Source organism: Xyrauchen texanus, chromosome 6, assembly GCF_025860055.1.
Source record: "Xyrauchen texanus isolate HMW12.3.18 chromosome 6, RBS_HiC_50CHRs, whole genome shotgun sequence".
NCBI lineage: Eukaryota > Metazoa > Chordata > Actinopteri > Cypriniformes > Catostomidae > Xyrauchen > Xyrauchen texanus.
In genome coordinates this window covers 41,113,013-41,135,433 of record NC_068281.1, presented here as the reverse complement: position 1 = coordinate 41,135,433, position 22,421 = coordinate 41,113,013, and the positions used below count along the sequence as shown (strand labels likewise).

The following is a 22,421-nucleotide window of genomic DNA, read 5'->3' as shown; positions in this document are numbered from 1 at the left end:
ATAGGCCATATATATATATGTGTGTGTGTGTGTGTGTGTGTGTGTGTGTGTGTGTGTGTGTGTGTGTGTGTGTGTATGTATAACATTTTAAATCAGAGGTTTGTCCCCAAAATGGTGTTTATAAGATTCCGCCAAAATCGTTTCTAGGCAAATTTGCAACCGTCAAATTTGCAATTGAACTTTTGTCTCAAATCCTCATAGCTACTTTGATATAAATGACAACTATTGCAAACTTCAAATCTTTAGCATGCTAAAGTATCATGGCCTCAGCAGACTTGTGATACCCCCATATGTTCCTGACCAATCACAGGGTGGCACATAATAACTCCGATTCCCTTGGAATGTTTTCAACCAAAACGAGTGATGGAGAACAGATGGAGAACAACAAGTATTATTTGGAGTAAAAATTAGTTCAGGCCATGGAGTGGTCTAAGGGACAAATCCCCATAGATTTACCTCAACCCATTCCCCCCAGCAACTTCTGATGCCCCCGCTCTGACCGACAGCGTCCCCCCACCCAAAAATATACAAGTGCCCCACCAAAGATTTCATCCTAGTTCCGGCCCTGGTTCAGACTGAACTTGTACAGTTCAACATAGAAGTCATTACAACTATAAGTAGTTGATAATATTAACATAACTAAACTCTTGACTTGAACCCACTCAATAAACTTTGACAGGTGAAAAATGCTGTTTAATGTATTGGCACTATGGAGCCACATGTTTTTTTTTAATCATTATTATTTGGTAATTTTTGCAAATTGAATATGCTTAACATCACATTTTTCACCAAAAGAAACTGCAATGTGTGTGAAAACACTGGACACTGAATGAAGGAAAAACAAGCTTCCTTTATTAATTGTCGGATCACATCTGCATTCTGGAAATAGGTGGTTAGACCGTTTTCATAGTCGCGCCATAGTCGATCATTTATGGGAATGAAAACAAGACTGTGAGGGATAGAATTGTCTTTTCAAAAGGTATACTCTGTATAAAGCCATATGAAGCTCCTAAAACACATCTGATTTTTACAACTCAATGCTTTTTTTCGCCCAAAATTCTTTTGGAAATGTTTAGTCAGTGGAATGATTAACATTACTTTAAACAACAGTAAACAACCCATTGAAGTGATTTCATTAATACACCACAAAATCTACTCTAAATAAGGTCTAAAATGCTTATTGGTGTGACTTGAGAGTAAGGAGTTTATAGTTCGAATGTGCTTGTGAGGGTTCATGATGAACTGCAGAGGTTTCTGAAATGTAGCTTCCTCAGTTGTATCCTTTCAGTGTCTGACTTTGAACACTAGCATTAAAACCTGTTCAGTTTCAGATTAGAGCTTTGTAGCATGCAGGGGAAAAAACATAGTTTAACCTGAGGTTAAAAGACATTAACCCAGGGTTAAGTGTAATATGGAAGTCTTTCAGAACTTGTTGTGCTCTTGAGCTCATAAGACAACAGTAGAGATGTTCAGCTACAGTAGGGGAGAACGGGGCAAGTTGTCACTCTTAATTCCTCCACCGTAAGAGGCACTATCTCAAAAATCAAATGCTACTTAGTGTGACAACATGCTCTCTGGTTAATTTCCTGTTCGCATGTGGTCAAAGTCACTCTATTCTGAGTTGAGCGCAATTTTCTTATTTTTCAACTTCAAAAGTAAAACAATTACACTTTACGTTTTATGCATAACATTAACACACATGTCAGTTTGGGGCAAGTTGTCACATGTGCAAAGTGGGGAGTCAAAATCTGGATCTGTAAAGAACAAGAAGGCAGTTAAAAACAGAAAAATCCAAGACGAGTCATCATCAGATGAAGAGGAGTGCTTCTGCCTCGTCTGTGTGGAGCCATTCTCAAACAGCCGCCAAAAGGAGACTTGGGTGCAGTGTGTGAGGTGCAACAAATGGGCCCATGATGCTTGCACCTCAGGCCAGGCAATCTATGAGTGCCAGAACTGTAACTCCAAAGATGAGTATGATTAGTCAGATAAGGATGTTGTTGTTTTTTGTTATTTACAGATGATTGATTGTTGTTTAGAGTTTTTTAATGATGTTGAATTTGGTTTTGAATTTGAATTAAAAAAAATCAATATTCACAATTAAGTAGTTGTGTTTTTATTTGTTGATAACCGAATGTGACAAATTACCCGCTGGTGGGGCAAGTTGTCACAAGTGTGCACACTGTAATTAACTGTAATTAACTGTCTGCAACTCTGTACTGAAATAAGATATGAAGCTGTAATGAATAAAAAATATGTACACAAGACCCCTTTCATTTGGTATGGCATGTATACCATTGTGATGTATTGTGCCCAGTCAATGTAAGAAAGAATGAAAAGTGTGACAACATACCCCGCTCCACCCTATGCACTTCATGCTTAACACTGACTTCATCTTTTGATTATGACAGAGTTCATTATTGCCCCACAACATTTTTGGTTTATCCCAATTTTATTAATTTAGCTATGACCTGCACATTACACATAGCCTAGCCAAAACTATTTGATCAGTCAATACAGAAACATCCAACTTTTACACATTAATCAGTAATTAATAAATACTTTTATTCAATAAAGTTCATTACGACACATAGGGTTTTATATGCAAGTGCATTATTTATGTAAAAAAAAAAAAACATTTGATGAAACCCAAATGACCAGTAGTTGACATCCTCTTGCGAGTACTCTTGGAGCATACATTCTGAAGGAATACCTGTGTTAAATAACTTTTTCAAGTATATGAGGTATACTCAAGCTATCTCAAATCTAGTGCATTTGGAATAGTTTTGATTGGATAGCTAATATGAATTTTTTCATAATTCCAAAACAGATCAAGCCAAATTCTGCAGAAGAGCTTACCACTAGTATATTTTGGCATTATCACAAACAGTTTGTAAAACCAGAGGGATTTAGTAAAATTGAGAGGGGTAAATGTGATCTGGTTCAGGGTAAAATTGCTATGAGAAAAATTTAGATCAGTAGATCAAACACAATATATCAATTTAGCACTCCTATTGCAAACAGCAAACATGTGATATACAGCCTGAAAAAAAGTAATGTTGTTCTTATTGATGAGACTTTTGTGTATATGGTATGGGGTCTAGTTTGATGTGCTAGTAAGTGTTTTCATGGTGAACTGCATTGGTTTGTATGATGAGAATTGCCCTCAGCAATAAGGGTTCTTGGCAAATGGTCTGCACTTCTACAGCGGTTTTCAAAGCGCTTTACACTGTGACTCATTCACCCGTTCACACACACACACTCACTCACCAATGACGGTAGAACTGCCATGCAAGGCACTAGCCTGCCATTGGGAGCAACTTTGGGTTCAGTGTCTTGCCCAAGAACACTTCGGCATGTGGAGTCATGTGGGCCAGGAATCGAACCGCCAACCCTGCGATTAGTGGCCGACCCGCTCTACCCTCTACCACCTGAGCCACAGCTGCTCCTTGTCAATGTAGCTTTCTCAAGTGTAGCATTTTTCAGATGATATCTGTGTAGCTTGCAGAAAAGAATGTTGTTTTATCTGATTTGACATTCTTAAGATATATTTTACAATATATTTTATGTAATATTTGCCTTTTTTTGCCTATGTGTGAACAGCTTGTAACGCAACTTAAATAATTAGCCCTTCCCGGACTTCCTAGGTTGCCTATTAAAGCCTGTAGACTGATTTTCATGTGAAGGGAGCAGGTCGCATTTATGGATGTAACAGTAGGTAACATTATCTTAATCTTTATACTAAAAGTCATTTAAGCAAATACGCTGTTTTTTTTTATTCGTAGTACAACATATGACATACAAAACATACAATAGTGCAACATAACAGTGCAGTGCAACAGTAAACTGTCTGGTATAGTTCAGTAGAATGTAGCTGTATGTGTGTATCAGTATGCCATGTTAGCTTATAAGTACTTTTAGGTTAGTCTCAAAGTTTGTAGTAAAACAATCAAAACTGTGTCATTTTAATTTAGCTACCTCATCTGTCAGCATGACTTGCAGCCTCTTTGTACGTTACGTCATTGTTTTCGACGTTGCTCGCTCGTGTCCCCATGGAGTGTGTGCACTAGCAACAGGTAGCTGGCTGCAGTTCACTTAACGGCCACAGGTTGCATTCTGAAATGTGTCAGACCCGGTGGGATTTCTCAGGGCCAGCAAAGCATTTTCTCTGCTAGCCTAACATGCCAAATAAATAAATATTTTTCATATATTTCTCAATCACCTTTTTGCCTATGTATTTTTTATCGCTTTCCACGCTTAATTAATCTACAAACCGAGAAAAACTAAAAGTTTATCCAGTCAGAATGTATTCCTTGATGCTTACAAGCAAAGTGTGACAACGGTTTCACAAATGGCATGTCCGAAGCAGCGCATGAATCTGAGCTCCATCCCATCAGGCCTTCTGAATTTCCACAGAATCCCTCAACAGTGCAAATGAATGAGCAACTAAAGTCAGATTGACAGATTCATCAGCCAATCAGATTGATTTATTTGTTATTGGTGGGTGTGATCTTTAGAATATGTCCCGGTCGAGGCCTTCTAGCAGGCCTTGAGTGATGCAATCATGCTTTAAGTGATGTACGTAATTCAAGAGTGAAAAGTGTAAGATCAAGATGTCTGACGAGTCGGCTGTCACTTCTGGTATTGCTGTTGAGAAAAAGATCCTTATGGATTTAAAAACACAAGATGTTCTGCATGACAGTGTGTTACTTTAGTTGCTTAATTTATTAAACAGGAAAGGAGGACTGATTTTCTCTTCAAGTAAATTGGTAAGTGTTTTTTGCATTGTTACAGCAACATTAGGAGTATTCTGAGTGTAAATTAGGCTGCTTGAGCATTCAGTGTCACATCAAGTTTTGAAAAGTAGTGCTGCGTTCCGTTCAACTCGGAAAGTCGGATTTGACAACATCCTACTAATAAAAGTGCAATGAAATGCATCTTGAAGTCAGAATTACAACTTGTAGCCTCATCCAGAAATTCTCAACAATTTCACTGAGATGCAGGTGCATGATGTCACACAAACATGTCGACACTCAGGGAGATTTACAAAGTAAGTGATAAACATTCACTTTATTAATATCGATAAATGAGTTTCTTTCCACATTACATGATATTAAAGCTTGTTTAACAAATGCCTGCAGAAACAGGTGTATAAAACATTATAATCTCTTTTGATAATCAAACACCTGAAGCACAAATGTTAGCGCTGCAGCATGTTGTGTTGCTAGGAGACTTCTCTAATGAGAGACAAACACCTGCTAAGCTAACGGGAGCATGGCAGTTCCGAATATCGGGGAATGGAATGCATTTATGGTCGGAGAAATCAATTAGGAATATCTCAAATCCAACTTGAATGGAACGCAGCATAACCGTGTACCCTGATGAAACTAAATTTATTGCAAGCAACATTTAAAAAGCTTTTTTCCAGGTATTATAGACCTCCTTTGTAGATTCATATGAAAAATTATGATTTTTGAATGTCTGTTCGGGAGACGTTCATTTCACAAAGCAGTCATGCTGCAGTTAAAATTAGGCTTGCTTGAGCATTAAGTGTCATTTCAAGTTCTGGCTTTCATGCGTGGACGTGTTTTTAAAATGTCAATTGGTATTATTAGTTAGCTGTGACATAATGTATGATGCCCAAAGGCTTAGGGTGCCTTATTCATCACAAAACTGTGTTTTCTTAATGGCATGAATCACACTGAAGGTCAAGACTTTAAATGCACGGCCCGCCACTGGTCAGACCCCAATTCAATATGCAATGCAAGTAGTATGCAGTATGTTCTCAGCGTTGCCACAAGAGAGGCTTTAGAGGAAGTCGTCTTTTTCTACAGTCAGTTTTCTGTTTCAGGTCAACTTCTGCCATGGCAGAACGACAGTTTGAATATAATCTTGCTGAGCTAGTTAGATCTTATAAACATATCTTGAGAGACACAAGAGCGCATGTTAAGTATACTCATTTAAGTTTGCAAATGCAGAGTATGTTTCTCCACAGTGCCGATCCACCAGGGGGCCCCTACCCGGTCAAAGACATTATAAGTAGTGTTAGGAACATATTGATGACACCCCCCATACATTTTTGCTTAAGGCCCCCAAAAGGCTAGGACCGGTCCCATTTCTCCAAACAGTCTTGGCATGGAAATCAGTGCAAAGAGAAAGAACGTAAATTGTTTGGGTAAAAAAAATCTGTCATTCAGTTCTGAAGTATGAATGGGACAGATTTTACATTGAATCAGCTAAAAAATGTGAGTCTTGGAGATTTGTTGTTTGAATTGATACGAAACCAAAACATGCTAAAAATGCTAAAGAAAATCAATGATTCATGTCAGCACTCTAAATTTCTATATATCAAATGCAACAAGATATCCTGAATAGTGAAAGGACCTTTGCAAAAGCTAAAGGGGAAAATTATATTTTTGAAGGACAGAAAAAAATCCCTCTGTACTTCGATTCCCCAAAATACAAATAGACATAATTTTCATTAACAAATGGCCGGAAACCCTTTTTACAACATTTTTATAAGCCCATATGCTCTAGGTCTATAATATTTTCCCCCCGGCAATATGGTGGATCACCTTAAAAAAATAAGAGCTGAAATTATTAAAATTATCAGGACAATCTGTCTTTCATTTGGTGGCTGTCAAATGCAGGCACAGATACAAATTTTTCTATATTTCATACAGAATTTTCCTAACATTGAGTGTATTTCAAAACCTGCTGTTGCCAAAAACAAACAAACAAACAAACAAAAAGTAGGAATAAGCATGTCCACCTACTGACACAATTTTAGGAGGTAATTTTAAAATCATATTTAGCACCTTGCTCAACCAAACAATAATTAGTACTTCATATCAATGTTCATTACTGTGATCAAGGATGCAAAACAATTCCAACAAAAACAAACCAATAGCTAAAATTACTTTTACACCATGGCATAGTATGGGTCACATACTGTATTATTGCTGTGGGTATTAATAAAAAAAAAATACAATCATAATCACTCCATTTGTTCTTATTTAGGGGTGTAACGGTTCTCAGTAAAACAAATAAAATGACCGTACGGTTCGCCACCAACGGTTCGGTAAGCATTTGCACCGTGGTTCATCTCAAGTTTAATGTCGCATCTGGATCATACAGTTTGGCAAAGAAAATAGAGCAGCAAATAGACATCAGTTCAGAGCTACATATAACAATAACTAAAGCGCTTGGAGTGTTCATTGCCAAAGTTATGTTGCCCTACTCCATTGATGAAGATGTGGGATATCCACGTATGATTAAAAAACTTGGGTTGCGTTACGACATCCCTTCTAGCATCCATTTTATGAGCAAGGTTTTTCCTTCTATAGTGATGTACAGCTTCCGAATATTGAATATATGTTGAGTTGAGTATGAAATGCACTTTATGTTGATACATATAGCATATATGGAGGTATTAAGTTAAAAGTTGAGTTAGTAATTAGAGCAATTATGTTTTCTTTAGTTAAAGACACTAACGAAATTTAACCATTTTATTCAGTAATACTGTAGTAGCCATATAGTAACCATGTTAATTTTGTGGTTACTATGATTTTACTACAAATACCATGGTTAATTTGAGGGCAAATCTCTTGATGTGTTTGTTATCAAATAGAATATTTGTACTTTGGATTTGGTAGTAATATTTTTCTGAACATAACGAATACTGAACCGTACTGAAACCATGACCCTAAAACAGTAATACAAACAGAACCATGAGAACAAATGTGACCGTTACACCCCTATTCTCATTACTTTGATGTGTTTACAACTTTTGTTTTAGATGTTTACATGCTTTCTTGTCATTTTAAAAGATAAAGTGCCACATACATTCACACAGATATGGTAACAAAGTTCCAAAATACCATTGGGACAAAATTACATTTTCTATTTCCTTTTTTTTTTTTTTTTATGTAAAGCTACACTTTTGTACCACTACAGCATAAATTACAAGATGTCAACAAAGTATTCACATTCACAATAAGTCTGTTGCGTACACTTGATTGAGTGTGTTGTGAGTCTCTTCGACTGTCTTAAAATAGTTATTTGCCTATTAGGAGTATGTTCTGTTCTCCTCAAAATTACTTTTTTTTTTTTTTCACCAGATCCAGGTTATTAGCTCTTATAGATAAAAAAAAAAAAAAAAAGGTATAACATTCTGAGCAGTGTCTTTGTAGCATCTATATTCAAACAGGTTTACCAGGTTTGGAAATACGCATATGGTTATTTCGAAACATGAAAGTTAAGTGTTTATTCAATACCTAATTTCGAAAGGTATTTGTCATTCACTGTAAACTTCAAGACAAACTACTCAACATTCCGAGAATATAATAAACAGAGGTGGGTTAGTGAGGAATTCCCTTTTTAGCAAATATCTCTTTAAACATTTGGCATAGTGCTCTTTCTTGATAGAACTGCATTTAATGTGTCTAAATTCCTGTCACAGGACTGAGAGTATTACTCAGCACTATTCACGTCTGACTACTTTTGATAAATCATTGTTTTAAATTGCTATCAAACACGCAGATAGAAGTCTAATCACCTGACTAGAGAATTCCAGTGTTACTCAAGTGGGAACCTGTCACTGGTGGCCTTAGTGTTTTTAATAAAAGAAGCTCAAATATAACATTTGGAGTTTTGGATCTAGTTGCTCAAAAAGCCGATACTGGCACCAATGGAGGAGGGCTGATTAAGCCATGGAAACCAAGGGACAGAAAAGACCCTTTGGACAATGATTTTCTTATGGTTGTTCCTACTTATGGTTAGTGCCATATCCTTTTATACCTTCTCCTCGCTTTGCCTTTCCTGGGTCATAGCTCCTGGAAAGCAAAACACTTCAGACATTTAAAATACATGAGTCCACCTTAGGTGACGAGTACTTCTTATAAGGCTGCTCACCAAGTGAATATGTCCATCATAAAGGTGAAACCCCACTAGCACTGCAGGTTTCTGTGATGATCAAGGTTGGAGATATACTTGAGTCAATGGGCGAGGAAAGGGTCGAGTCTGCCATGCAAGGGTGGCCAGATTCAGTAACAGAGTCTGTGCTTGTAGCATGAGGTGCAGTTAAGTTTGCCGTAGACAGGAGTGCAGCACCATTTCTTAATGTCTCCAGTACAGCTGATGAAGGAGGGCCAGATTCTATGGAGTCTATCGCAGAGGAAGACACTGAGTGTAATAATGGAGTGCCAGAATCTATAGGAGAAGAGAAAGACTGAGGTGGAATAGCATGAACTTGACTTGACGAGGCAGAAGATTGGGGGTCTATTATTGGTTGTAATGACCGTTCTGTTGGGGAAGGGGGTTGAAATTCAATGACAAGATGAACAGATGATTCTCTTGAGCAAGGGGGAGGAATGTCATTTAAAGGGTCGATGGGAATTTGTCCGGTGGCGGGGGGTAATGGATCAGACAGGTTCATTGCAGAGAGAGGAATGGTGTCATCTACTGGTGTTTCTGGGGATGCCACTGTGAGGTGGAGACTGGAGTCTAGAAGAGGGTCTGTAGAGTCCATCCCAGCTTGGTATTTGCTTTCATTGGCACCTGGAGCAGGAGATTCCACAGGGGGAGGAATAACTATATCTACAAGTGTTAGAGTTTGGACATCACTTGTTGAGGCTGAGGACTGATCAATTAAAGAAGAAGCAGGAGACTCCAGGACCAGATCGGTGATCAAAGGAGTGTCCAAAGTGCAAGAAGGCAGGACATCTAAGATAACATCAGGGGGAGATTCCATTTTAGATACCCGAAGAGAATTAATAGAGATTGGGGTTGAGGTGTTTGGAATAGAGGTGAGGAGAGGGTCCTCTAGAGATGGGGCAGAAGATTCCAGCGTGGTAACAGATGTGGGACACTCATCAAAGTTTTGCTTGATTTCACCTTGCTCTTTGGTAGAGCTCAATATCTTCATCCTTAATAGTTGTACTGTACCAGTCGCTTGCTGGACAGGGACATCCTGGAGCGTTGGGAGTTCGACGGCGGATGAGGCTGTAGAGTCCATAGTGGAAATAGCAGTGGCAGCCGCTTCATGCAGAGGTGTATCGCCCACCCTGGCATACTCACGGCTCTCAGACTTGGTCAGCAGGAGGCGTTGCTCGCCTGGCTTGCGAGGCAGCTGTAGCGGTTGACGAGTGTAACTTTCACCATCAGCTAATGTTTCTGGTAGTGACCGATTGCGAGTCTCTGGCAGTAGCAGGATGCAAATGATGCAGATAAGAGTGCAGCATGCAAAAATGACATGATGCAGAAAATAGCCTTTTTGGTTATGTAGCTCCATGATAGGTGCTGTCAGCATGCCAAATCCAGCACTGGCCAGGACGAGGCCTAGCCCACCACCCCTATAGAGTAGAAGATGAAGAACAAGGTTAGGGGTATAAAGTGAGAATGAGTCAAGTTTAACAAATGGAGTCCTATAACGTATTGGGGTGATACACCTGTGATAAATGACCAAATTTTAACGATTGACCATCTTCACTAAATGAAATAAAAGGATCCAACACAATATATAGACCCCTTCAAAAATATGTCTCAAAATACAGGGCGTTAAACTTGTTTTTTTACAATATCACATTTTACTACCAGAAAGTGTCCCATAACTCTTTCATGCGGAATAGCTCACCTAATAACAGTAGGAGTGATTTCAGCACAAAAAAAGATGCTTAGGTTGCTGACAGCGTGGGAGGAGAACATGCCAATGATGGAGAAAGCCACTGAGAAATTGGACTTCAGTGTATCAGAGCGTTCTGTGGCAAGCAAGGGATAAAGAGTTAAAAAAAAAAGATGACTCATTTATCATTTTCCAAAAGGAGAAACAATACATGAAACAGTATACATAACCCAATAAAAAGTGTTTTCCACTAATTTAAATGCAAGGATAGGAAAATGATTCTTTGCAATATTTTTTCTCCTTTCTTCCCAATTTTAATATCCAGAGACAACTATAGGTCATTCACCAAGCCATTCATGGGTATAGAATATATATATAATATTTTTACTTCATGTGTCAACTACCCAGATGATCTTTCAGTGGAGTGACAGAGTGAATACTGTATGGAATTTGGTTTAAATCATACATATTGTACATTCACAGTGTTTCTCAGGAGAGCCTTGGCTCTTTATTTCTGGATGATGGGTGTCTGTGGTTTACATAATGCAGTGCCCTTTAGGTGCACCTGATTCTAATATTAGCCATTTGATACTATGATGAAGGTGAGGTGCAAGGGAATGTTTTCATTAGTGGTGTTTTGCTAAGATCATCACTATTTCTATTGCTCATACTTAAGGTAAGGTATTTGAACAAAGCCCTAACCCTAAGCTTAAAACTTCAGCAAGTAACTGGAGACATGAATGAGAGATATGTGTACTTCTCTAAGCGATCAGATGATTTTCACCAAAAATCCCACAGATATTGAAGAAGGGACCCAAACCATATCTAGAGAGCAGCATATCAGAGACTTGGGGTGGGCTCTTTTGCCTTGGGCCAGAAAGCAACAACATAACAACCATCCCAAAACACCCTAGCAACCACATATACCCTGGCATAGTGGAGGGGACTTTTATACAGGCAAGGACCATTATTAATTTCTTCAGAAAATGTAAAAATACACAATGTCTGTAATGATCAATAACAAAACTTAGAACCTTTTGTCCAAAATGTTAAAAAAAATCTAATAAAAAGTACTAACTGTTTAACGGGAGTTTTCTTATTAACACCCAAGGCAATGACATGTTTGCGAACTCTCAGTAACATCATTGTAATTCCAGCAAGGCCATGGGCCTGAGGAAACGTAGAGAACATGTACTGACTGCACTCATTGTTCTTGGCTCTGACAGTGGGACAGATCCCTGCCTCTTTGACAACTAGAGAGAACATTACTGAGGATAGAGTCTAATACAAGAATTATGAACGCTAGCTGAGGCATGCAGACCGACCACAGCTGGCCTTATTGAAACATCCTGTAGGTTTCATTAAAACCTCTAGCTGCGCTAAGAGAAAGGAGAGGAGTCAAGTAATCCTCTTAAAATTAAACTGTAAGACTACAGAATTCAGCCAGTGCTTACTTTCTGTGACTGATATGACAGTGAATAAGATTGAACTTTTGCCTGATATTCACCCTTTGTGTTTTGTTGTGTGGCACACCTCACGTAATTGCATGAATGCATGCCAAGACAAGTTTCAAGTGTCAATTAATTGTTCCATCTTAGCTTAAAGCAAAATAATAGCCAATCAGATCATACTTGTGGTTTTATATAGGCTATGTTGAGCAGGATTTTGGACCAATGAGATTTCACTTGGGGTGGGGCTACCCAGACTGACGTGACAAACCTAGAAAATAAGCAACCCACCACAAATGTCTTCAGCTACAGGAGAAATGCATAATTTCTAAATGTCAAAATGAATGACTGTTTTCAAACAGGGTTCCCAAACCTACAGTATATGTCAGGCTAGCTGGGACGTTTAGGAGTGTTTTGGGGGGAAATCAACCTACAAATGATTTACTTATAGTTGTCTCTACACATTTAGCTGGATAGAAGAAAGTATTTGACATTAACAAAAGAAAACACCTTTAAATGTAAGTTAACTTCTGAGATTGAGATATGAAGAGAAGATTGTGGTAAAGTTTGTTATACTTTACCGATATTCAGCTGAACACTGTACTTTCCCAACACTTCATTCATCATGGATGGAGCACATAGGGGGAAAACAAACCCACAGAAAAACGACAAATATGAAACTAGGCTTTTGGAAAGTCATGAAAGTATACTAGTGTTTCTTCAACTACAGCCATTTTTATGTCCCAGTGTTTGGTGTTTGATATTTAGTTATATATATATATATATACACATACACACACACACACACACACACACACACACACACACACAGTACTGTGCAAAAGTTTTAGGCACTGATGAAAAATGTTGCATTGGGAGGATGTCTTCAAAAATAATGACATGAATAGTTTTCATTTATCGCTTAATGTCATACAAAGTCCAGTTAACATAAAAAAAGCTAAATCAATATTCAGTGTAACAGCACCACTTGTCCTAGGTACACCTGGACAGTTTTTCTTGGTTGTTGTCAGATAGGATGTTCCAAGCTTGTTGGAGAATTGGCCACAGTCTATTTCAGCTGTCTCAATTGCTTCTGTCTCTTTGTTATCTCAGGATGACATGATGTTCAGTGGGGGACTCTGTGGGGGTCATGACATCTGTTGCAGGACTCCCTGTTCTTTTATTCTAATCTTTTCTTTTTGCTATATTAATGTTTGGGAGTATAACATTTATATTTCCTCTTGACACACTAAAGCTGAAGATATAATAACCATCTTAAGACAAATGCTTTTGTGAAACATCTTATGTGCTTAAGACTTTTGCACAGGACTGTGTATATACATATCATTTTATTTATGTATTTATTTTTGTTATATGAGTGTCACTTTAAACCAGTCTTGAATGTTTTTTTTTCCATGCCATCCTCATTTATTTTTCATACTTTTCAAACGTCTTTTATGTATAGATTTTATAGTTTTTCCATCGTCCCAGACCGAGACTTTCAGTTTTATACTATGAAAATCCATTGAAAAAAACATGAATTATTTATACATGTTTAAATCTATGAAATAATACAATTACATAAACATACTGGTAAGCCAATTCAATATTTCTTATCAAAATGATTTCTGTTATTTTTTACACAAATTACGACTATTCTGTAGTTGTGCCTTAATTTCTATTAGGACCAACACAATTTTGCAAATAATTAAGGCTTATGAAAGGACAATAAGCTTGATATGAAATATGCAACATGTGATGTTTGAAGAAAATAAAAAATATCTAAATATTTAAAATATATAAAAAGGTACATTTCATTTGAGAACAACAAACCAGATCGAGTTTTTTTGTCAAATAAAATGTTTTTAAATTATTATACAGTTGTATTAAGGATACATAAATAGCTTTGAAATGAACCTTGTGAAATACAATATGTATTTTCAAAATGAACAGAACTAGTGTGAAAAGTGTTTTAAGAGAGTTCAATACACCACCAATACACTCATAAACAAATGCACTAAAATCTAACATTTCAGGAGTAAGCTGTCACATTCCCAAAAAAGCACATGCAGATGTCAATTTATGTACAAGAGTTGCAGTACTTATGTTAATTGTGATTGCGGAGTACAAGGATGCATTGTGCTGGGTGTGTGTGTGTGTGTTCTCTCACAGTTGAGCAGTCCCAGCTGAAGAAGGGATGCCAGTGCGGTGATGATCATGAACATGAGGAGTCCTCCACGCCGACCCATCACGCCCACAGCAGGGCACAGTGCCACGCAGGATGCCACGGCAATACCCGCCATGGTGTAGTAGTCAGCATAGAAATTGTGGAACATGGTGGTCGTCTCCATGTCTTGGTCCATCATACTGCGTGCAAAGCAGTGATGGATCCCATAACCTGCTAGTCTGAGACAGAGAGTTAATAGCATTGGAATGTTTTTAATATTAAATAGCATCCCATTCCACACTTGAATCAACACACAAACAAACCCGCACACAGATTGGTACAGCATAATGAAAAGGAATTTACGAGTTGACGCAGAGCACCACGATATTCTTCCACAGGTTCCTTGTGCCAACCATTTTTACGATGCAGGTCTTCTTGGATTGCTTTGGCAGGGCTCTGTTCAGCTCTGAAATCAATAAAGAGAAGAGAGGAAATGATCCAATCAAACCATTCAGAATATGTGAGCTCTAAGCTAACAGCATAATACTCTAATAGGCATATAAATACATAGCACAAAAAATACTGAGTAAAACGATAACAATTTAATTTGTTGTACATCGATATTGAATAAACGACTACACCATCTGCCATCTTCTCTGAAAACAAGACTTAATAGAGTACAGTATGTCATTTTTACTTTCAAGTAAATATATCCTTTGCTTTGTGTTTAAAGGGTATTTTGATATTGTTACTAGAAAACAAGACAAAACAATTCTAGAGAATTCTAGAGACTGTTGTGTGTGTAAATCCCTGGAGATCAGCAGTTACAGAAATACCCAAACCAGCCTGTCTGGCACCAACAATCATCCATGTGATTATCTAATGTCTATCTAATGTTCACATCAACCATCAGAATGGGGAAAAAATTGGATATCAGTGATTTAGACAGTGGCATGATTGTTGGTGCCAGACAGGCTGGTTTGAGTATTTCTGTAACTGTTGATCTCCTGAGATTTTCACACACAACAGTCTCTAGAATTTACTCCGAATGGTGCCAAAAACAAAAAACATCCTGTGAGTGGCAGTTCTGTGGATGGAAATGCCTTGTTAATGAGAGAGGTCAGAGAATGGCCAGACTGATTTGAACTGACAATGTCTACTGTAACTCAAATAACTGCTCTCTACAATTGTGGTGAGAAGAATGCTTTTCTGAGATGTGGGTTGGCGCTGTTTTGGCGGCATGATGGGGACCTACACAATATTAGGCAGGGGGTTTCAATGTTGTCGCTGATCGGTCTATATATATATATATATATATATATATATATATATATAATACAATTATTTGCAGTGTATAATGTCTTGAAAATCTGTTTAGGTAGACAGCTCACTAGATTTTGAAACAAAGTTGACAGTACTGTATGTTTTTGTAGCAAAGAGAGAGGACACATCTTTCTCAAACACACTGAAGAGCACTTCAAAGAAGAGATCCATTCTAATGACATGATACAAAGCACAACCCAATCCAGATAAACTAGAGCAGGATTTTAGTGCGGGAAGGGGTTGAATGCTAAAAAAAAAAAAGCCTGTATGCTCTCCAGACATTGTTTGTGTGCAGGTGGGGAGGCTAAAATAAGCTCATTGATTCAATACTAAGAGGCTCTGCTCCCACTCTAAGCTCTAGAGACGATTTCTATTGAAAAAATCCTGTTTATATTCTCAAAATCGAGTGATCGAGTTGAAACACAGCAACAGCGCCTTTAGGCCGGCTCATATTCAGTTCATATCAGAATCTGGGCTGAAGTTTCCATGTGAGGTCACATCCACTGAAATTGATTTAAAAATCAATTCTCTGCTTTGTGGTGAGCCTAAGAACACCCCTTATCTATGGTAAAATAAATTATTTTAAGTTCAGTCATGAAACTATACATGGTGCGAGCTGATAGGTCCTTTGAACATGTAATCTGTTAGCCATTGGCTCACACACTCCACGGGCAAAGATAAATAGGTCCTTCAACAGGTAATCTGTTTTTCAATAACTTGCGTCCTATCTTTTTTTTTTTTTTTTTGGATCAAATTTTTTAATTGCTCAGATGTTTCGATGAAGCGCTTTTTTCCCGAAACCCTCCGCCTCCCAAGCACCACTTGTCTAGATAACCAAAAATGTAGTCAGAGGTTTGTCATGACTGAACTATAATGCACATAACTTATTGCTATTGTATATAATCAACATATTCAACATTTCCACTCTATCTACCATCTTATAAGATAAAAAAAAAACTGTCTGAATTGCTATATCTATAAAGGACCTTACAAAGAGATTCAGTTCAGATCAGAAACAGGGTTGAAATCCCCACATCCAAAGAATCAATTCAAAATCAATTATTGGGGTGGTCAAGGTTCATATTTTGTAATGTTTTGTGACACAAATGGTGTAATCTGTTAAACTTCTCAGCTTTAGATGCAATATGTGTGTAAAAACACAGCTATCAGTTCTTATGGATATGCACATCTACACACGCACATGTTGCATTGCCACATAGGCAAACAAACTCATCAGCAATATTACTGATATGTGCAAATCATAAACAAAGAAAGAGCTTAAACTGTCCAATGAGGCTCTTTAACTTCTGTCAAAAATTATTTGTAAAATGACAACTTTAAAAACAAAAGGTACATAGTAGGGGACAGCATGTCCAAAATCTTCCTTCATGGTATGAGTAATTTTATGAGTAATTCACCCTTAATGCAAAGTATAAAAATATTTAATTTATGTATACCTGTCACCAGCTCTTCTGCATCCTGTTCTAGATTGACGGTGTTCTTTTTTGCAATGCGCTCCATGATCCATTTAGAGCGACTGTACTGCTGAGTAGCAAGCAGCCAGCGCAGAGACTCTGGAAAAATCCTGTAAAAGAAAGTCAGATATACTCTACTGCATTATGAAAACATCAGTTCAAACTAACTTCACCTAATGAAACACTTGGTTAGGAGAAAAAGCTGCATTATCATTACTTTTCTTGAAATTTTTCCTAAAATAATAAATACATCTTTCTGATCTGTTATGTTTTGATAATTATGCTTTTTATTATGCATATAATGCATAAAGTTGTGTGTGTATTGGATGTTTATGACCAGAGTTCACTTGTCTGAGGTTTCAACTCAACAAATGTCCAGACCATCTGTGAGGAACAACAATCATTGCGCAGTTGCTTACCAGATATAGGACAGCATGAGTAACAGGGGGCAGATTATGACCGCTTGCAGAATCTGCCAATCACTGCAGAGGGCTGCCAAGCCAGGCATGATCAGCTGCCCAGCCAACGCCACAAAGTTAGCCACCATGGTCATGGAGAAACGCCAGCCCGGCAGACAAAGCTCGATCCCTGCAGACATCAAGAATACACAGACCCAACATTAGCACTCTGACGTGAATAAATATGGAGGTTTTAACCAAACCATGAGCCAAGAGATGCTGTGTTACAGGGATATTACCGTAGGTAAGGGGTGTTCTTAGCTTGGCCTACTGCTTGTCTAAAGGGCGGCAAAAGCGATGTGATGAAAGACAACATTAATATTAAATAAAATTATTAAGCGACCGCAGATAGTGTATAGAATTTGAGTAAACTCTAGAGATTGTTGTGTGGGAAAATCCCAGGAGATCAACAGTTACGGAAATACTCAAACCAGCCCATCTGGCACCAACAATCATCCATGTGATTATCTAATCAGCCATTCGTGTGGCAGCAGTGCAACGCATAAAATCATGCAGATAAGGGTCAGGAGCTTCAGTTATGGGGAAAAATGTGATCTCAGTGATTTGGACCATGGCATTATTTGTGGTAATAATAATAATAATCTATAGGCTAAATATTAATAGTATTAATAGGCTAAAATATTTTGGTAGCCCTTTACAATATGTTTTCATTCGTTAACATTAGTTCAGACATTAGGCATCATGAACTAAGAATGAACAATATATTTTTTACAGCATTTAATAATCTTTGATAATGTAAATTAATAAAAATACAGTTGTTCATTGTTAGTTCATAGTGCATTAACTAATGTTAACAAATACAACTTCAGATTTTAAAATTGTATTAGTATATGTTGAAATTAACATTAACTAAGGTTAATAAATATTGTTAATTTTTAGTTCATGTTAACTAATGTTGTTAACTAATATTTTTAAGTGTTGAGAATAAGAGACTTAACGTAAATAAAACGTAATCGTAAAACATCCAGATGCATTACAGTAACGAGACTTTTGGGAGGGAAAATGTAAATAAAAAATTATGTCACAATTCAAAAAATCTTAATGTTTCTAAAATAGAATTTAGGCAGTTCTGCCCACTTGGGCGGTTAAAGAAAAGTTAAGCTGTATCGATCCACATTTGTTTGCAGGAACAGGATCAAAGCTGACACATAATGCACTACAGACAATGATAATGAGCCCCCCAACTACTACTACTGATGTAAAGAACGGCAGAGAGCAGGTCTTCAATGACACACCATTATTGCGCAGGTCCATTTTTTCCATATCAAATGATGGTAAACCCTCAGAACATACAGCATTGCCTGACAGGGTTGAACAACTTGGAAGAGCACTTTTCAAGGTGACGGGGGAACTCACGAGAATATTCAGGCTGCCAACACAGTGGCAGCACAATCCTTCCTTCAGAAAAGCCTGGAATTTCAATGAGGAGTGCTTCCCACAGAGAGCTGAATAATGCTGTGTGTTCAGGGCCAGAGCTCGGGCTCACATCACAACCAAGAAAAAACTCTTTCTCAGCTAGACTGTAGATGATGAACAGCACTGGCTATATGTCACAAAGTGGCTCCAAAACGTATTTGGACACTTAAACCACACCAGAAATGTGTGTAGTCAAATCATACTACACTCCATATTAAATTATGGAAATGGACACTTCACATCATATTGCTTTTGTGCCAAAAGAGGTCTTCCAAGACAACAGCATCTGAAAAACTGGTATGTTTTCATGTCATATGACCTTTAAACAGCTCTGCCCACTGATTGTAGCCTTAATATTTCCAACAAGCAAAGCTTCTCAAGAAGAAGAAACATTGTTTTCCAAAAGCATGCTGAACTGGTTTGTGATGACTGCTTGTTTAAATCAGAAGTGGAACAAATCAGAATCAGACCTTCCAAAAACTGATCCAACATTTAAAGGACATAATTCACACCCACAAGTGATGCCAGTGTCAATTCAATATGAAGATTTACATTAGCATGTTGCTAAGCTAACAATGTGGCACACTAATGAGCATAAAATACACAGCACATACATGAATTATATTAAACAATTGTATCAATATTTTAGGAACTGAATTATTGAATCATATGGATTTATGAATTTGAAATATATTTATAATGAACTTTTCTCTTGACTCTGTCTGCCATATTGGATGTTTTTGATTACACTAACAGCATGGATTCTGGGATTGCCTTCTCAGGATACACCAGGGCTTGACATTAACACACATTCTCGCATTCAGCGTTTTATAAGCAGTAAATATGCTTCTCTTATCTGACACGTGCATCTCCCCGGGGCGAATGAAGCGTGCTTTCGGACAAACCACCATAGCACACACCAGCATGCTCCAGAGAAATTGCCGCGACTGGAGCTTCATTTGGAATTGAGGCAGCCGGCAGAGACCACAAAGCTTATTTCACATATTTGAATTCTACACAGAATCACTAGATAGTATAAACAGCACGACAACAGTGTGCCACGAATCAACATCGATTACAAGGTTTTTTAAGATTTATTTTTTCCAGTTGTAACACTAACTGGTAACACAAACTAGATTATTTAGGCCTGTGTCCAGTTCTCATATCTCATATCATTCTCATTCAAATAAAAAAGTACAAATGAAAGCATGCCGTTACAGTCTCTAGTTACCTTTATCACTTTTTGGCTAGTGAAAATGTTGAATGGCTAGTGATTTTGGAATACCACTAGCCACAGTGGCCAGTGAGACATAAATTTAATGTCAAGCCCTGGATACATGTAATGTTGCCTTAGAATCAACCTGGTCTCATAAAGTCAAGTTACTGTACCTACATTTTTGCTAAATAGTTTTTTCGTGGCTTGTTGTATCACTGCAGTTTTCTGGTGAAATGAACACTAGAGGCGCTACAACAACAATGACTTTTATTGGCTTTCGCACAAATCACAAGTAAAAGAGTAGATAATCAGTTAATAAACACTTACTTTTCATTCTGTTCCTCACACATCTTCCTTATAACCTCTAAAACACTTTTACTATAGCGCATCACTTGTAAGGTGATACATTCATTTGCATTACAAATCCTACTACACCTGATAGAGCATTACTTTTGAATTGTAAATTACAGAGGTACGAGTTCTTAAGAACATGCAAGTTGACAAGAAAGTGCCGAAAGTGTCATAGAAGCGCCACAAAATGATATGGTTGCTTCAGCAATTGCATTTTTACATTTTACATGTACTTATATGACACTATCAGTTAGGTTTAGGGTAGGGAGGTAGGTATTGTTGATTTAAACTCGATATGACATTAACCTGAAAAACCTTGTCAGCTTGGGAGAACATTTAACTCACCCTAGCACCTCACTAGGTTTTGGAACAGAGCCTGAGCGAGACCCTTGAGCTGCTTAACCCATCTGATCTAAATCTCCCACAGTCCCCTCACCTGAGCAGCTCATAAAAATCCCTTGTTTCTAAAACACATACATACACACAAAAAGTCTCAAATGTGAAAGAGAAATCAATTTTCATGTAAACTGTTATCTGTTATTGTATTCAGGATGGACTGATATGTTTTTGAGTCTGTGGCTGTTGATCAGAATTGTTGGTTTACTGCACACCAAAAGGGGGCGCCATGAAGGATCAGGGCTGTTTGTCTGTCTGTCTATGATTGCCTGTGGCTGACATTATGACCTTCCCCTGTCACATGAGTTGCTCAAGGCATTCTGCCATGATGTCACATATTCAAATACATTCCATCACGCACAGGCCGCTGGGTTCCTGTGTCAGCCCCTCAAACACTCTCACACACACTGACTTTGCAAATATTCAGACAGGGTTTCCTTGAACGTTACAGGATAACAGGAAAAGGGGAAAATGCTGCAGGCACAAGGCTCAGGAAATGTGCTGTAATGCATGTACAATATGTATTATAAGAATTATGAGGGAAAATCATGTTGGAGATAAGAGAGCAATCATAAGACATAACATGAAATAAAACAAGCAAAGAAAGAGAGAAAAGAAAAAATTATAAATATGTCTAATGGCAGTATGAAACATACATTGTGCAAATGTTTTATAAAAATAATCTTTGCTAAAGAAATAGTATAGCAAAACTTATAATTGACTCACTCTTATGTTGTTCTAAACTCGTCAGACTATCCTGTAATACGAAAAGGACATATTGCAATGAATGTTCGCACTGTTCTTTTCCACACAATTCAATGGGGATGAGGGTGTAAGTCCCTGGACTCCCTTTCTAATTTACACCCAAGACAGGAAGAGCGCAGGTGGACTCTAGAATTGGTAAGGCAAAAATCTTTACCATCCACGTCTTAGTAACTATAAAGTGCAAGGCTTGTTAAAACCATTACAGATAAACTCTAAGCAGATATATTTAAAATTTGACATTAAATATTGGCATTTTTGAAGTGGTCACATGGTCAGCAGCAAATCAAGAAAGGGGAATTAAATAGAGGAAAATGTGTGCTTTTATTTATATAATTCAAGGGGGCTTGGGTATCTCAGCGACTGCGGTATTGATGCTGACTACCACCCCTGAAATCCAGGGTGTGCTGAGTGACTCCAATCAGGTCTCCTAAGCAACCAAATTGGCCTGGTTGCTAGGGAGGGTAGAGTCACATGGGGTAACCTCCTCATGGTCGCGATTAGTGGTTCTCGCTATCAATAGTGCGCATGGATAAGTTGTGTGTGGATTGCAGAGAGTAGCATGAGCCTCCACATGCTGTGAGTGTCCGCGGTGTCATGCACAACAAGCCACGTGATAAGATGTGCAGACTGATGGTCTCAGAAGCAGAGGCAACTGGTACTTGCCCTCCACCACCCGGACTGAGGTGAGTAACTGCACCACCACGAGACCTACTAAGTAGTGGGAGTTTGGCATTCCAAATTGGGTTTGAAGTCAAAAAAGTTGTTCA

General features: G+C 37.9%; 2 protein-coding genes across 2 annotated transcripts in view; one reads left to right on the top strand and one right to left on the bottom strand.

Moving 5' to 3' along the window:
• Positions 1-14,384, top strand: part of LOC127644736 (afadin- and alpha-actinin-binding protein-like) — a 37,879-nt gene extending 23,495 nt beyond the window's left edge. Inside the window, exon 15 of the mRNA XM_052128077.1 lies at positions 14,239-14,384. The gene's annotated coding sequence lies outside the window, so the exon portion shown is untranslated. The remainder of the gene's footprint in view (positions 1-14,238) is intronic.
• The window catches only part of LOC127644735 (solute carrier family 22 member 23-like), a 66,035-nt gene continuing 49,682 nt past the window's right edge, over positions 6,069-22,421 (bottom strand). The window contains exons 4-10 of the mRNA XM_052128075.1: positions 17,451-17,619; positions 17,014-17,141; positions 14,597-14,699; positions 14,237-14,472; positions 12,648-12,680; positions 10,631-10,754; positions 6,069-10,349 (exon numbers count right to left, since the gene is read on the bottom strand). Coding sequence (XP_051984035.1) covers positions 8,927-10,349; positions 10,631-10,754; positions 12,648-12,680; positions 14,237-14,472; positions 14,597-14,699; positions 17,014-17,141; positions 17,451-17,619 — 2,216 coding nt within the window. The 3' untranslated portion in view covers positions 6,069-8,926. The remainder of the gene's footprint in view (positions 10,350-10,630; positions 10,755-12,647; positions 12,681-14,236; positions 14,473-14,596; positions 14,700-17,013; positions 17,142-17,450; positions 17,620-22,421) is intronic.